Source organism: Notolepis coatsorum (assembly GCF_963971535.1).
Source record: "Notolepis coatsorum genome assembly, chromosome: 11".
Classification (NCBI taxonomy): Eukaryota; Metazoa; Chordata; class Actinopteri; order Aulopiformes; family Paralepididae; genus Notolepis; species Notolepis coatsorum.
Genome location: NC_140175.1, coordinates 109,671,444 through 109,688,695, shown reverse-complemented (window position 1 = coordinate 109,688,695; position 17,252 = coordinate 109,671,444). Strand labels below are relative to the sequence as shown.

The following is a 17,252-nucleotide window of genomic DNA, read 5'->3' as shown; positions in this document are numbered from 1 at the left end:
TCCCTCTCTCTCTGACCCCCCCCTCTCTCTCTCTCTGACCCCCCCCTCTCTCTCTCTGACCCCCCCCCTCTCTCTCTCTCTGACCCCCCCCCCTCTCTCTCTCTCTCTGACCCCCCCCCGTCTCTCTCTCTCTGACCCCCCTCTCTCTCTGACCCCCCCCCCCCTCTCTCTCTCTCTCTCTGACCCCCCCCCCCCCCCCCTCTCTCTCTCTCTCTCTGCCCCCCCCCTCACGCCCACAGGAGCAGTTCTCCCTCCAGGAGGAGTTAGACGGCCTGTTGACGCGGAAGGAGACGTACGAAGCTGTGAGTCTTTCTCTAGGAGCTTATTTAACTGGAAGACTTTGATCAGCGGAGCCACAGTAGTAGCTCAACATATCAAACCAATTGTTCATTTTGTGATAAAAGCACCATATTTGGTAGATGTGTTGCTAGGTATATTGGGAACAAAACTTGATATTGGGGCGTTACAAACTAGCACCCTGGTGGCCGTGGCAGGCATTTTTCAAAATGGCCACCAGCGCTTTGTCAAACCTTCTTATCCCATCGTATTTGCATAACGGACACAATCTAGATCCCACTAACCATGAGACCTCACCATTCTATGGACATTTACAAAATAATTGGTCATTTAATTTCAGCTACAGGTACTTTCTTCTGTTTCTGACAAGTTGTGTATGAATGCAAGATAAGAATATAATATTTTGAATATTGATCTTCGTGTTTCTTCACCATATTGCTGATTATTGTGAGTAGCGCTGTATTTTTTTTATAGTTTATTCATCTACATTTTTACAGATACTATGCGTCATTGATTAGCTCAGCTAGCTACTCTGTGTGTGTACTCCGTAGCTAGCTATCAACATTTACGCTTTGTTCCTGTTGAAATTGGGCAATGTTAACTCATTGGACGCCAGGGATTAGTCGGGGCCCTGTGGTCCCATTGCCACATGTTAAAATATAGGAATGAGTCACCTTGTTTGTAGAGCTATAACTATATTCTATATTATAGCTATGGATACAATACTATGGCCCATTTGACATCACCTATCTATCGTTCAATATGTCAGAAAAAATAAAATGTTCCATCCATACGTTCCTGTGTTATACCGTGGTGAATATAAGTATGGTTTTAGAGCGGTCTAGGGTAATTCATGAAATGCTGAGTTATAGCCCTATACGCCAATTCCACTATAGACGTTGCCATGTCTTGCCTGTATACGCTATTATCCCGAAATCAAATCTACATCATAGCTATTATGTTCCATCATGAATGCATGAAAGGGGGGGGGGGGGGGGGGGGGGGTCGTTTCTGATTATTTTTATTTGGAGTATTCCAAAAATAATATTCCAATTGTTTGATCGCCATCTGGTATATCCAATGTCCATTTCGTCTACGGCATAATTCACCACAACATATGGATCCGAGATATTTGACGCGCTTCAATGGAACCGGGAGAACCGCTCCACTCGGCCGACAAGGAAAACTGAAACCGGAGACCTGGGGCCGTCCCGCAGAGAAAGATACAAGGGTAGAAAGGGTGCTCGATACCGCCGTCTAGCGTGATGCGGCCGGTATTGCACTTTTACATTCTCATGAGGATTCCCCATGTTAACCCCCAAGTCCGTGCGCCTGTAATGAATAGAAATATCGAATAAAATAAATAACGATCAAATAACGTATATACGTGGTTGCCGGACAAACACGTATATAATCGTCGTTGGCGGCCAATGTGTTAATAAGTAATTGTAGTAGTGGAGTATTAATACTATTACAGGTACTACACTGTAGCACCAGAAAAGGTTGTACTACAGTAAATAAAGATAAGAAAGAAGTCTTCTGTGTCCTGGTCAGCCTCTGCTCTCTGTGTCCTGCGGCCCACAGGAGCTGAGTCACTCCCAGGTGAAGCAGGAGGCCGTGAGGCTCTACGAGATGCTGTCGGAGCTGGAGCTGAAACATGACGCCATGGAGGCTGAAGACAAGAGCCTGGGGTCTCCACAGGAGGAGAAGGAGAAGCTCTTCAAACAGGTGACCATGTCCTCATCATGTCACCTGCCAATTTACCCATCTCAAATCCTCCAATCACAACTGTTGCTTCCCTCAGGGTGGGATTTAAGATGGGTCAATTACAGGGCAGTTTCTCAAACCACCAAGAAAATGAAATGAAACAAGTGAATAATGAATAATGTTTGAATATTTTTATTTCATGTGTATCAGTTGTAGTCGAGTCACGAAACCTCGGGTACGAGTCGAGTCTCGAGTCCCCAGTGTTCGAGGTCCGAGTCACCAAAGAGGAGCCCGAGTCGAGTCCCCATTAGTGGTCTGCAAGGGCCTTGAAATTAGGCCCATGCCCAGCCCGAGCCCATGACGTTCAGGCCCTGCCCGAAAATAAGCCAGACTGTAATGAAACATTTGAAGCCCTAGCCCGAGTGAAAGCCAGAAAACAATATATATATTAGACTTAAAATTTAATTTTTAATTTTTATTTGTTTTAAATATTCAAAATACGGTTTTATATGAACTTAATAAATAAACAAAAACGAAAATGTCCAATAGGTCTACCTAAATAACAGATAGGCGCATATCGCTCTGAAAACTAATGAAGCATTATAATTAGGGATGCTCGATATTGGCTTTTTTTACCTATACCGATATTGTCCAACTCTTAATTTCCGATACCGATATCAACCGATATCAACCGATACCGATATATGCAGGGTTTCCCCCCCCAAAAAATTTAATAATTTCAGGTAATTAACATTACATATCTCTTGTTGTGGAATTAACACAACATTATGCATACTTTTGACAATAAATAAAATCAGAATTTGTTCTTACTTGCTTGCCTGGGTAAATAAAGGTTATAGAAATGTAAAAAAAATAAAAATAAAAAATTTAAAACTGATACCGATATTTTCCGATATCACATTTTAATGCCGATATCGGCCGATAATATGGGTAGGCCGATGATATCGGACATCCCTAATTATAATTATATAGCCAAATATTAAATAAATCTTTTGTTTTAAATATTCGAAACACTGTTTATATATTAACTTAATAAATAAACCAAAATGAAAATGTCCAATAGGTCTACCTAAATAACGCATATCACGCTGAAAACTAACAAGCATTATAGGCCTATATAGCCTGTTTTTCGAATGCCTTCTATTTCCATTTCCCAGCACGCGTGTTACTGAACACGGTGCCTCGTCACAATCAGTCCAAAAACGTATGTTGCGAGTACAGAGGTACTGGCAGACACAGACTAAAACATTAATGTCATCATGACACAAAAGTATACAGAAAAAACTCGACCGCAGCAGCCAATTATATATAAAATAAATCAGGACTCACCACGCTGTTGACGTCAGCAACAAAAACGTCTGGCGTTGAATAACGTTAACAAAACTTCGCCAACCAGTTGCTACATCCAAGAACAAATTAAAACGTTTGCCAACTGGCTATATTCCAACTTCAAACAACAATTGAAGTTATTGAACCACTTCGGTCTGCTCTTATTTTGTCCACCATCCACCGTTGATGTCCTGTTCTACTGTCCTCGAATTCTCCCTGCGGTAATTACATCCAAATGTTTCCAAAAATGCAGCTTTCCCAGAGGCATTGGGAACTTTCAAAAGCTCTACCTTTCCCTAATTCCATATCTGTTAACTTATCCAGCTCTGATGACAGCTGGCGCAAAACGGAAACTGAAAGAGTAAGGTTATCCTATAACCCTAGTTATATGAGTATAGCGAGCAAAAAAAAAAAAGAAAAAAGCCTGAATTATTTATTTAAAAACAAAGCCCTACCCAGCCCGAACCAGTCGGGTCCGGTAGGGCCCCGTCGGGCTCGGGCAGGGTCCCCATCACCCTAGTCCGAGTCATCACTCCACTCTGGCAGTCAAAGAGCTGACATACAAATAAAAAAAGGTCTACATTAAACACAAATGACACAGCAGTCACCATTTCAAAGGGAGTTTATTTACTTTCATAAATTTCATAAAACTACACTACCCAGCTCACACCAGCCGCTGTCAAAACTGCTGAAAATATTTGACGTTATTTTTGTGATTATATCTCACAGGTCGAACAAACCTGAATGTTATTGCCATAAAATACAACATATATTGTTTCTTTGCCTTTCTGTCAACATCTACAAAAAAAACGTGTCACAATCTGGTGAAAAATAGCTTTCTTTCCAAAAACAACAGGGCTTTTGAGGTGATGAAATCTCTGCGCCCAGGCAGCAGTGGTTCGGCAAAAAATTGTTCTGAGTATATAATTTATCTGCTTAGAAAACAAAAATGCAGAATAATTTTCTTTTTTTCTCACGTGGTAAATACACGGGTCACAACATGTTTTCAGGAAAGTTTTGGAGTTGTATTTGGAGTGTATTTCGTGACTGTTGGGAACTAGGCTACACTGGCACACCTACTTCCAGTGAATGACGCTAAGCTAGGCTAACGGTGCGGCTGTTCCCTAAGCCTAAAGTGGTCTGCACACGGCGGGCGACAGACGTCGCCTGGTGATCCGATTGTCTGTCGCTCAATGACAATCGCCTGGCCCCCCACACCAGAGCCGACCGTTCACAGGTATAATAATGTGTCGCTCTGTCTAGCTGGGGGGGTGGTTACTTGTTTCCCCCTGGAGGGAGATATAGGAGGACGGACCGGATGTTAGTTTGTTGTGAAGCGAGCGTAGCTGTGTTGTGCTTTACGAGGGAATATTAACATTTAAAACCCATATTGAGCTGGAATTAAACCACCATATATATACGAATACAACCTCTCCTCATTCTTCCTGACATTACTGCATGACTGATCGCTACAATACGTTCATTACCACCGATTGGACAAGTAATGTTATGCGCCTGCTGAGAGTTTTTTTCACGGAAGACGCTGTTCTGTTCTCAACCATCATTTCTTTGGACAATAAACCTTATAAACTACATCAGCTGCAGCCTGGACATTAAACTCTGTCAACACCCACAACTTATTTTGTTACCCGAGTATAAAAACATCTAGTAGGTGCATTGTGGCGCATTGTTCATTTATTAGTTAATGATTAGTTTGATTCTCAAACTAACGTTATTTATTTAAATTGTTCCTGTTAATAATAATGAACATAAGTAGCATGGTAATAATAATACGTAGGTTATTGATCAATGAATGTATTGATACATTAATGGTGTACAAATGATACACCAGTAGAAGTCATGTTATTTCCTCATTGTCCTTTCTGTGTCGCCTCAAAAAATAGGATCAAGGCGATATTTAGCCAGATGACAGAAATAGCTGCGCGACCGTCGCTTCAAAATCTCCTGCCGTGTGGGTTGTCTCATTCATAACAATGGAGGCGATACAATTCTGTCGGTCGGCTCGCAAAAAAAGTCGGAGCCCTTAATGCATGCACAGACAAGAAAAGGGTATGTATCTGCTTGTCTAACTACAGGGTAGATGGCAAATAAGCTAATTTCCCAAAAAGTTGGCGTGTTCCTTTAACCTGTTAAGCCTTTAACCTGTTATTTTCTGAAAATCCGCCTAAAAATACATACCTAAGTAAATGGAAGATTGCTCCACTTCTACAAGGTCCATTTGCATGTTATTGGTATCTAGGGACATCTATGGATCACATGGAATGTATTCCCAGTGTCAGAAATATTGTGTCTGTTACTAGGCTTGAGTAAGTTGTGATGAAACAAAGGAGAATATAAATTATGATTTTTATTTGCATCTTTGACAGTGAATAACACCATGCTAATAATGACCAGACATGAAAAACTGCCACTGGTCTTGAGGTCACGTGTACAAAAAATCTAAGGAAATTAATAAAGGGAAGATGACTAAACAGAATGTTTTGTAGATACAGTACTGAATTCTGCCATCCGGACACATGCAATTTGAAATATTATTATAGGCCTTTAAATGACTTTATTATAGCCAACTCGCACATCTATGGATCGGACCAAATCTCTTTCAAATGGCAGAGTTCAATTTGGATTTACTATCACCAGGCATGCAGCAAGAACCATGAATGAAATCTACTGTAAATAGTTAGTCAGTTTTTTCTTTTCAGACAGGTCCGCCATTTTGAATCAGATTGCAACGCGGATGGTTGCTAAACATTCACAGAAGATAGACACACTAACTGCGCTCCAATATATGCCAATAACGTTTCGTTTTGTGGTAGATAATCCTGAAAAATAAGAGAAATAAAAGAAAAATTCATACACAGGTCATTTGCTTGCAGGAAGCTGGCATGGGCTAGGTAATGTAGTTTTTCATTACATTTCAACAGTCATTGAGAGCTCTGGATGTCCTCTCCTCATATGACTACAAACCAAATTGTGAAGCGAATTCAAAATGGCGGATATTCGCTACATTATGAACACATTCCATAAACTAAAATATCACTAATAACACTTTAACCTATTGGTAAACAAACGTATTGTTGAAAATATACACTATAACTGCTGTTTTGACAGGATTAGGGTGTTTACTCTTGGCTACATTTGAAAAAAAAAATGAACATTATGTTATACAGTCTGGAGAGATTGATTTATGACATGATGTCATTTTGGGTACAGTACCGGACCCGTCGGGCTTAACACTTTGAATGCCGACGACGACTATTCTCGTTTTATCAGACCCCCTATTGAGTGCCGACGACGAGAAATGTCGTTTTTATTTTTTAATAGCGATCTGAATTCATATTTCATCAACCGAGTCTGCCGTTGGTACAGCAGCCCCTGCAGGAGCTCAGATGGGAAAAAACCGCCCCCTATCGTCTATCCCTGTATAACTGCAGGTCAGTCGATTAGACTGACCTGGGATCTGTAGATCTGTAGAGGTGGAGCCAACTGGCTCCATTGTTTCAAGTTTCAAGTTTCTTTAATAGTTGTCATACAGAAGTACAGAATACTTTTATACAAAATGATTCTTACTGTTACGCTCCAGAGACTGTGCAAGACAAGATAAGTATGAAATAAAATAACATAGTATAGTATGTAAATTAGAAGTAAAAAAAAATGAGGTCACAGTGTTCAGTATTGTATATGTACAATGTTCGATGCAGAATAGACGTAACTGAGTTACCATATAATATACAATACTATGCAGTGTACTAATATACAATACTATATAGTGCAAGGCAGAAATGGGATGAGGTGCAATTTAGGTACAATTTACAGTAGGTGTACGAGTTGTAGTGCAAATCCTTTTTCAATAAATATAAAGTGTGTTTGTGTGATCTAAAGTGTGGAGAGTGGGTGCTGCAGTGTGTTGTTTGTTTAAGTGAGTGTGTGCGTGTGGGTGTGTGTGCTGTGTGCATTTGATGGTTGTTGCATAGTGTTTATTGTTCGTTTAGCAGCCTGATGGCCTGGGGATAGAAGCTTCTTCTGAGTCTTTCTGTGCTCGCCTTAAGACTCCGGTATCACTTGCCTGACCGCAGCAGTTCAAAGAGGCAGTTGTTCGGGTGGCTCGAGTCCTTAATAATTCTCTTAGCCTTCCCCCTGCACCGCTTGTTGTAAATGTTCTGGAGGGTGGGAAGCCCCCCTCCAATTGTGCGTTCGGCTGAACGTGTCACTCTTTGTAGTCTGCTACGGTCTTGTGCAGTGCTATTCCCAAACCAGGAGGTGATGTTGCCAGTCAGGATGCTCTCTATTGTACATGAGTAGAAGTTCCTAAGGATCTTCTGACTGACTTGGAACTTCCTTAGGCGCCTGAGGAAGTAGAGGCGTTGTCGTGCCTTCTTCACAACACTGTCAATGTGTGTGGTCCATGTCAAGTCCTCGGATATGTGGGCTCCGAGGTACTTGAAACTGTTCACTCTCTCAACCGGTGCCCCGTCGATGCTGAGGGGGCTGTAGTCCTTGACCCCCGACCTCCTGAAGTCCACAATCATCTCTTTTGTTTTGCTGACGTTCAGGGAGAGGCAGTTCTCCTGACGCCACTGTGACAGATTTTCTACCTCTTCCAGGTAGGCCCTCTCGTCGTTGGCAGAGATCAGGCCCACCACTACTGTGTCATCAGCAAATTTGATGATTGTGTTGTTGTTCCGCTGTGCCACGCAGTCATGTGTGTACAGGGAGTAGAGAAGGGGAGCCGTCTGATGATGAGGGATCTGATCGCGAGACGGAAAGCAGCCTGGAATATATATTTACAGCAGCCAATAATCAATCAATAAACGCGATCGATATTTGGAATGACGATCAGGTATTGGAATAATCTTTTTGGAGAACATCTTATCTAAGGTAAGGAGTCGATGTTACTAGTCTTGGGGTAATCAGAGCTGTATTCACTGAGATAACAGCGTTTGCCCCATGTGTGTGTGTGTGTGTGTGTGTGTGTGTGTATGTGTGTGTGTGTGTGATCTTGAGGAAACGAGAGAATAGATTTTTCAGCTCGCTTCTATAGCGTGCATAAGTACACATATACTATCGATAATCTAGCGTTTATTTGAAAACGATTCATAAACAGGCCGACAAATGACAACGTGTCTAGTGTATTCGAGAATATTCCAATAAATGCCGTTTATGACCGGAATCTTTAAATTTTCCAAAAATCTTCGAGAGAACGATAGCTTTTTGGAAATGCTATAAAAAGGATATGAACCGATTAAAAAAACAATCTGTTTCGACAATGTTGACTGCAAACAAGTCATTGATAAGCGACGGGCAGATTAGACACATAGCCATAATTTAAAACATAGATTAGGCGTTTTTAATGCTAACATTGAAGTGGATGATGGCATTCAACAGGGTAAAAAGGTAAACAAGGTCGGCACTGATAGTGTTAAGAGGTTAAGTACTGAACATGAGGGTATCGATGTGAATCTGCATGTAGGTGGAACACATGTGTCTGCCCTTGCACAAAATGTAATTATGTTACAGTATTAATAGAGCCATCAATATCGTATGCCAAATGATTAGGGGCTATTACAAAAAAAAAAATCCGAATGCATTCAATGCTCTCAATCAATCAATCAATCAAAATTTATTTATATAGCACGTTTAAACATGACGCTTGTCAACCAAAGTGCTTCACATAGCTAAGCTAAGTACAAAGAAAAGTATAAAATAAACTGAAAAATTAAATAAAATCAACGGATAGACAAAGGAAAAACAGAACAACACGTCAACAAGTACGGCAAGAGTCAAAGTGAGTCAGGGAAGGCCAGGCGGTATAGGTGGGTTTTGAGTTTTGATTTAAAAGACTCGATGGAGGGGGCAGATTTAATGGACATGGGGATGCTGTTCCAGAGGTCAGGGGCTGCGACCGCAAAAGCACGTCCCCCCCTAGACTTGAAGTTAGACCTACGAGTGGTTAGGAGACCCTTATCAGCCGATCTGAGGGCCCTGGCGTTGGTATAGGGGGTGAGGAGGTCTGCTAGGTAAGCAGGGGCCTTACCATTTAGGGCTTTATAAACCAATAAAAGGACCTTGAAGTCTATTCTAAAGCGCACCGGGAGCCAGTGGAGGGAGGCAACTACAGGGGTGATGTGGGCTCTCTTCCGGGTACCTGTGAGCAGTCTAGCGGCAGCGTTTTGGGGGTGTTGTAGACGGGCTATGGTGGATTTATTTAGCCCCAGGTACAGGGAGTTACAGTAAGGCGATAGGCGTGAGGATATGAAGGCGTGAATTACTCATTCCAGGTCTGAGGGGGAGAGAATGGCCTTGATCTTGGCTATGGACCGGAGCTCTAGTCCAAGTCCGAGTCATCAGTGCTCCAAGTTGAGTCACAAGTCCTGAAAATCAGTCCAGGACTCGGACTCGAGTCTGAGTCCTGGACTTGTGTACTACAACACTGATATGTATATATACTGTAGGGCTGTCCCCGACTAAGGATTTGGATGGTCTACTATGATTGACCAAAATTTGCTAGTTTGTTAGTCGACTATTGAAAAAAAAAGTATAATATTTTTTATTTCTTTACATTAGCACTTTCTCCGCCGGAAATGGCTTACGACGTGTTTCAGGTTCATGCGAATTCTGCCAGATCACGGCGTACAACGTTATTCTGATCATATTTCATATTTTCGCCATGATATTTATATTTCACTCACGGAGCCTTGTCAGATGCTGTCTGAGCCAGCACAACTCTGCAACGCTTCAATACTGCCACCTGGTGGCTGATCGGCGAGTTGCCAAACCGGATATGCTCGTTGGAGCTCGGTCCGTCCCCTAAATCCGTCCGGCCACTCGTTTATCGTCTCGGGACTCAAGACACACACCGTGGATATGGATCGTTGCCATAACTCAATAATCCACATGATTTGGGCGTATATTAGTATTATACAAACCGGAAATGGATCGCCTCGATCCCCATCACATAACTGGGATCTGTTTTCTCCAGTATCATCCCCCATCGCTAAGAGGAAGCTGCCGTGAGTTTCAGCGTTTTTGAATATTATTATCCATACAAACTGCTCTGATCTATATATCACCCATACTACATGAAGCATTTAACGACGATCACGGAATTATAAACGACCCCCCCCCCCCCATTCACCCGTGCATGATCAGTCATCATAACGTTTAGAACCATGTACAGTTGACATTTTTAATATAGCGTCGATCGGTATCAAACGGCATTTGATAATCTAATATATGCATTTATGCCTATATCTCACGTTCTGGGAAATACTGCAGAAAACGATAAAAACATATTTATACTCTAGACGGTATTTTCGTATGAATGTGTGAATGAAAAAGTAAAACGTTCCTACATCCTGAACGATAGATAATCGATGTTGAATGGGCCATAGTAATGTCAATTTAGCAATACAATTTAAAAAGTTATAGCCCTGCAAAGAAGGTGAACATCTCCATAGACTTACAGTGCTGGCAGTGATCAAACATTGATGGATATAAGCGTGGCAGAGAAAGTGTTAAAAAATTTAAATTAAAAAATTCATTCCATTTGGGCTGTGGGGGGTGCTTAATGTCTGAAGGAGTCGACTGAAGGCTTCTTGTCCTCTGCAAAAGCATGCAATTGGTCCACTGATGGATACATCTTGATATTTGTCTAGTCTAGTGTGTTCATTAGATGGGTGAAATCCTCTTTCAGTGCCTCTGTTTTCGTAGGCAGTTAGCCTCTGGTATGCGTGCCATTAGCGTTAGCCATGCTTCTAGGCCTCTTTTCTTTTGGAAATAATGATATATATATATTTTTTTTAAGGATTATAAATATTTTATTTAATACAATATTTTTTTTATATTCGACTAAGAGGTTGGCCAGTCGACTACGGCTCCTTTCGACCGATTAGTCGACTAATCGACTAATAGGGGTCAGCCCTAATATACTGTATAATTTTAAAATATGTTAAACCTCCTTTTCCTTATGTTTTGCATTCAAGGTCAAAGATAACAATCAAGAAATTGCAAGCATGGAAAGACAGTAAGTATTTGATCTGACAGCATTTCAGCATGTACTTGTTTTTATCTGCATGCCAGGTCTGCCCAGTGAGCACACATGGAACGAGACGAGTGGACGGACAGTGGTGATGAGATACCACCGTCAATATTTTGTGGCAACAGAGATGGATAATATTTCCTTCAGGTAGAACAGGGATTAATAATTTGGACAAAATCAATGCGTTTTATTTTTTTTGCTACATTGCTGAAATCCAGACTGAAGCAGACTCGTGGAATTGGCTTCAAAGAGGAAATGTAGGAAAGGAAGATAATAAAGCATTACATCACGCGCAGGAGTGGGTTGTGAGAATTAGACCATGCCTAGGGGTGGTCGTTAGACCCCCCTAGGCATGGTCTAATTCTCACAACCCACGACTGCACGTGGTGTAATGACTTTTATACAACTGGCGCATTCATCCAACCTTATTGCTATACAATAAACACACATTAATTGAAGATTTATTGAAAAAACCACCAGCAGAAAAAGTAGTTCCCAAAAAAAAAAAGAGAGAAGTTGCCTCCATGTGGAAGCAGCTCGGAAGTGCATCCAACTGTGCTCACTGTCTCTCAACTAAGACATCCAACAAACTAACACATCCAACTGTCTTTCAACTAAGACATCCAACAAACTAACACATCCAACTGTCTTTCAACTAGACATCCAACAAACTAACACATCCAACTTTTCTTTTGTTTTGAACCTACTTTTTATAGAACTTCATTCTTAGATGCTTCTATAGAAAGTAGGTAAAACAAATAAAAAAGTTTTCTTTGCCCTATATAGGGGGGGGGGGGGGGTTCTTTGCCCTATAAGAGGGGATTTTTTAATTACATTTTTTACCTACTTTCTATAGAAGCAGCTGGGAGGTGCGCTGTTTTAAGTGAGCGTGGATTATTGAATTAATTTTATTAATTTTATTACTGTCCGCCTTGTTTCCAACTGGTTAAGTTTAGGCATTCTTTCGAAGTCGCTCTCTTTCGAACTTGGTTAGAGTTTGGAATTAGGGCTGGTGGTCTATCGCCCTGTTCTAAAGACAAACTCTAACCTTAACCAACTTCGAAAGAGAGCGACTTCGAAAGAGTGCCTAAACTTAACCAGTTGGAAACAAGGCGGACACTGGACAGTAATACAATTTGCAATCAATCAATCAATCAATCAATCAATCAATTCAATAATCCACGCTCACTTAAAACAGCGCACCTCCCAGCTGCTTCTATAGAAAGTAGGTAAAAAAGAAAAAAATTGCAATTAATCAATCAATCAATCAATTCGCGCGATTTTTATTTTGTTCCACAATGACTCATGACCCATCAATTACATCATCCAACATTGTTTAAGAAACTAACACATTCGCCGTGACGGAATCGTTTTTCATTTAGTTATGACCCTATCACCATATCCTTTCGTAACGTTTACTGTCCGCCATCTTGCTTTCACTTCTAAAAACTCGCATGGCGGATTGATAGTAATGCGGTTGTGGGCGGGTCCTGGGACCAAGAGCGTGGGGTTATGACAAATACCCACGTGTAACTTGACTGTTTCAGCCAATCACAATCGAGAAATGTGCATGCCGTTGTATAAGATAAGATATACCTTTATTGATCCCCTTGGGGAAATTCAGGCGTCATAGCAGCATGGGGGAGGGGAGGTACAGGTATGAGCAGGGTAATAGTAGAAGACATAAATATACTGTAGGCAATACGATTATAATACAGATAAAAATAAGCAGTGTAAACAATATAATTAACTCTGAATATAAGCATATGAGCAAAGGATTGAGATGAGGGGTCTGTATGCCCTATAAATTATATTATACGTTACAATAAATATGGGCAATAAAACACTTAGAATCTGAATATATTCTATGAGTAAGTAAAGTATACAGTATACACAGGTGTAGTATACAGAAGGTACCCTAACTGGCATGATATACATCATACGTTATACGCTGTAGTCCGTGCAGGTTAGGTGGTAGGAGTCAGACACTCCGGCTGCTGGCAGTTGGTACAGTTTAAAATACAGTGTTTAAAGGGATTGTTTGAAGCTCTCCCTGCCGCAGAATATTGATGTTATTGAATTTGAAAATGTGTTTTCCAGGCCTTGAAATCTTTTGGAAAATTACAAAATACCCATAAACCTTTTGGAAAAATCAAAATGTGTGTTTTTGTTGTTGTTCATAACAAGTTCGTAATATAAAAGGAACGGTTGTTCGTTCATTACACCACAGGAACACAGTCATAGTAATTTGGTCTGAAGGTATGGACAGGTTTTTAAATGTACAGACAGTATAAGTGTTGGGAACCCTGAATAAATGCTGTTTTCTCTTCTTTCTCAGACTGACGGAGATAAAGGAGAGGAAGAGTCAGGCCAACGAGGAGATCAGACGGCTGGACAACGACTTAGAGGAGTCGCAAGGTTCTGTAGAACTGACCCTGAGTCTGTCAATAGTTCTATTTCCTGTTCTGTAGAACTGACCCTGAGTCTGTCAATAGTTCTACTCTCTGTTCTGTAGAACTGACCCTGAGTCTGTCAATAGTTCTACTCTCTGTTGTGTAGAACTGACCCTGAGTCTGTCAATAGTTCTACTCTCTGTTCTGTAGAACTGACCCTGAGTCTGTCAATAGTTCTACTCTCTGTTCTGTAGAACTGACCCTGAGTCTGTCAATAGTTCTATTTCCTGTTCTGTAGAACTGACCCTGAGTCTGTCAATAGTCTCCAGCACCCCCACAGCCGTAGCTACATCCACTTACGTCAAGGCTCTCATCAACATTCATTAATTTGATCCCCCTGTGTCCTGCGTGCTGCCTCCCCACCATGCAGTGGTCTCTGCTTCAGATTCAAAGATTACCAAAGCTTGATTCAAAGATTACCAAAATAGATTCAAAGATTACCAAAGCTAGATTCAAAGATTACCCAAGCTTGATTCAAAGATTACCAAGATAGATTCAAAGATTACCCAAATAGATTCAAAGATTACCAAAGCTAGATTCAAAGATTACCAAAATAGATTCAAAGATTACCAAAATAGATTCAAAGATTACCAAAACTTGATTCAAAGATTACCCAAGATAGATTAAAAAAAAAGATGACCCAAAATAGATTCAAAGATTACCAAAATAGATTCAAAGATTACCAAAGCTAGATTCAAAGATTACCAAAACTGGATTCAAGGACTATTCAAAGATTACCCAAGATAGATTAAAAGATTACCCTAACTGTATTCAAAGCCAGATCCTCAGGAGGAGAGAGGGGGTGATGGGAGAGAGGAGAGGAGAGATACAGTTAAATCTCAGCACATTCTGCCTGCTTGCACAACCAAGGACATCTGTCTTAAACCAGGGGTTTAAAGTCAGATATGAAAATCTTATCTTTTTTACTTCTGTCAAATAAAATGTACCCAGAAGGGGCGTTGGCCTGGGTGTGCTCCTTATCCTGCACAGAACAGTGTGTCCAGCGAATACATCTACACAGACTTGGATAGTGTAGCCTCTAAATCTCTCCACCTGGAGACACAGTGTGCTCAGCATCCTGACTCCAAACACACATGTTGATACACATGACACGCACGCACGCACGCACGCACGCACGCACGCACGCACGCACACACACACACACACACACACACACACTAAGGAGGAGTCTGCTTTGAGGAGTATTTCCTAAAAAAGGTGTGTTAGCCCTCTCTCTCCACTCCCCCCTCTATCTCTCTCGCTCTCTTTTTCTCTCTCTTTCTCATCTCTCTCACTCCCTCTCTATCTCCCTCTATCTCTCTCCACTCCCCACTCCCCCCCCTCTCTCTCTCTCTCTCTCTCTCTCTCTCTCTCTCTCTCTCTCTCTCCTCTCTCTCTCCCTCTCTCTCTCTCTCTCTCTCTCTCTCTCTCTCTCTCACCCCCCCCTCTCTCCCTCTCTCTCTACCTCTCTCTCTCCCCTGCTCTTTACACCAAGAGGATGTGAACTCTTCTTAGTTCTTTTGTGTGTGTTCTTCCCTGCTGCCTGGTTTGAACTCAACACACCAGGACACTCCGGTTTCCTCCCCTCCCTTCCTAAACATACACCTCACTCTCTCCTCTCCTGTCCTCCCCTGTCTCCCCCGCTCATCTTTGTCCATCTAGCTTCCTTTTTTTTTTATCTACTTCTTCTCCCATTTTCTATTTTTCTCCCATCCCAATTTCGTATCGTCCAATTCTCCCCTCCCCTGTCGCGAACATTGCTAGACCATGCCTCCCACAGGCCGGCTGCAATGTGGACGAAGCCTTGCATCACGTGTCCCCTCCGGTACACGAGGAGGCAGCCGTCGCATCTTTTCACCTGCACAGCGCGATCTCTCAGTGGCGAGGGTCTGTGTGGGAGGGTCACGCCGCCCCCGTCGCTTTCTGATTCTGCTGCGCAGGCGCACCAACCGACCTGTAGGAGTCGCTGTCCACAACGTCCAATCCCCACCCACCAGCTTCCCACCCCTAACACTGCCAATTGCGTTAGTATGAACGACCAGCCAAGCTGGTAGCAATGCCGAGAGCTGGGCTCGAACCCAGCATCTCCTGCATTAGTGGCGAGCGCCTTGCCCACTGCGTCACTTAGCCGCCCCTTCCATCTAGCTTCCTCTCCTTCTCTCATCTCCTCGTCTCTCCTGTTCTCTTCTCTTCTATTATCTCCTCTTCTCTCCTCTTCTCTTCTCTTCTCTCTTCTTCTCTTCTCTTCTCTCCTCTCCTCTCCTCTTATCTTCTCTTCTATTATCTCCTCTTCTCTTCTCTCTTCTTCTCTTCTTCTCTCCTTCTCTTCTCTCCTCCTCTCTTCTTTTCTCTTCTCTTCTTTTCTCTCCTCCTCTCCTCTCTCCTCTTCTCTCCTCTCCTCTCCTCTCCTCTTCTCTCCACTTATATTCTCACCTCTTCTCTCCTCTTCTATTCTCTCCTATTCTCTTCTCTTCTCTCTTCTCTCCTTCTATTCTCTTCTTTTATCTCCTCTTCTATTATCTTCTCTTTCTCTCCTCTTATCTCCTATCCTCGTCTCTTCTCTTGCACATTCTTATCTTCTTTTCTTCTCATTTGACATTTAGAATTGTAGTTGGTTCTTGCTCTTCACCAGAGACTTGCCACATTGTTTGGAAAAGTTTCTTTGTCCTTTAGTTTATCTGGAATGTAATGTTAGCATTGTTAGTATTGTTAGCATTGTTAGCATTGTTAGCTCTCCTAGTTGAAACCACGGGACACAGCTAGTCGACAGCTTGGACGTAACTGTGTGCCAATGAAGAATCCTGACAATGCTAACAATCTATTTTAGGGAAAGTGAATGACATATTGACGCCCCTCTTCCCCCTTCCAATATTACAAATGTCCGGTGAACAGGAAATGGTGAGGCGATGGTGATACGCCATCTTTTAACTGACAGAGTCAACGTGTCTATAGCACAGTGAGGTGTAGTGAATAAAGAGTTAACGTGTCTATAGCACAGTGAGGTGTAGTGAATAAAGAGTTAACGTGTCTATAGCACAGTGAGGTGTAGTGAATAAAGAGTTAACGTGTCTATAACACAGTGAGGTGTAGTGAATAAAGAGTTAATGTGTCTATAGCACAGTGAGGTGTAGTGAATAAAGAGTTAATGTGTCTATAGCACAGTGAGGTGTAGTGAATAAAGAGTTAACGTGTCTATAGCACAGTGAGGTGTAGTGAATAAAGAGTTAACGTGTCTATAACACAGTGAGGTGTAGTGAATAAAGAGTTAACGTGTCTATAGCACAGTGAGGTGTAGTGAATAAAGAGTTAATGTGTCTATAACACAGTGAGGTGTAGTGAATAAAGAGTTAACGTGTCTATAGCACAGTGAGGTGTAGTGAATAAAGAGT

At 41.8% G+C, this 17,252-nt stretch overlaps 1 protein-coding gene across 1 annotated transcript in view; it reads left to right on the top strand.

Moving 5' to 3' along the window:
• Positions 1-17,252, top strand: part of LOC311237241 (intraflagellar transport protein 74 homolog) — a gene marked incomplete at its 3' end in the record, with an annotated part of 94,032 nt that overhangs the window by 71,494 nt on the left and 5,286 nt on the right. Inside the window, exons 9-12 of the mRNA XM_084325048.1 lie at positions 240-302; positions 1,882-2,025; positions 11,355-11,395; positions 13,749-13,828. Coding sequence (XP_084181174.1) covers positions 240-302; positions 1,882-2,025; positions 11,355-11,395; positions 13,749-13,828 — 328 coding nt within the window. The remainder of the gene's footprint in view (positions 1-239; positions 303-1,881; positions 2,026-11,354; positions 11,396-13,748; positions 13,829-17,252) is intronic.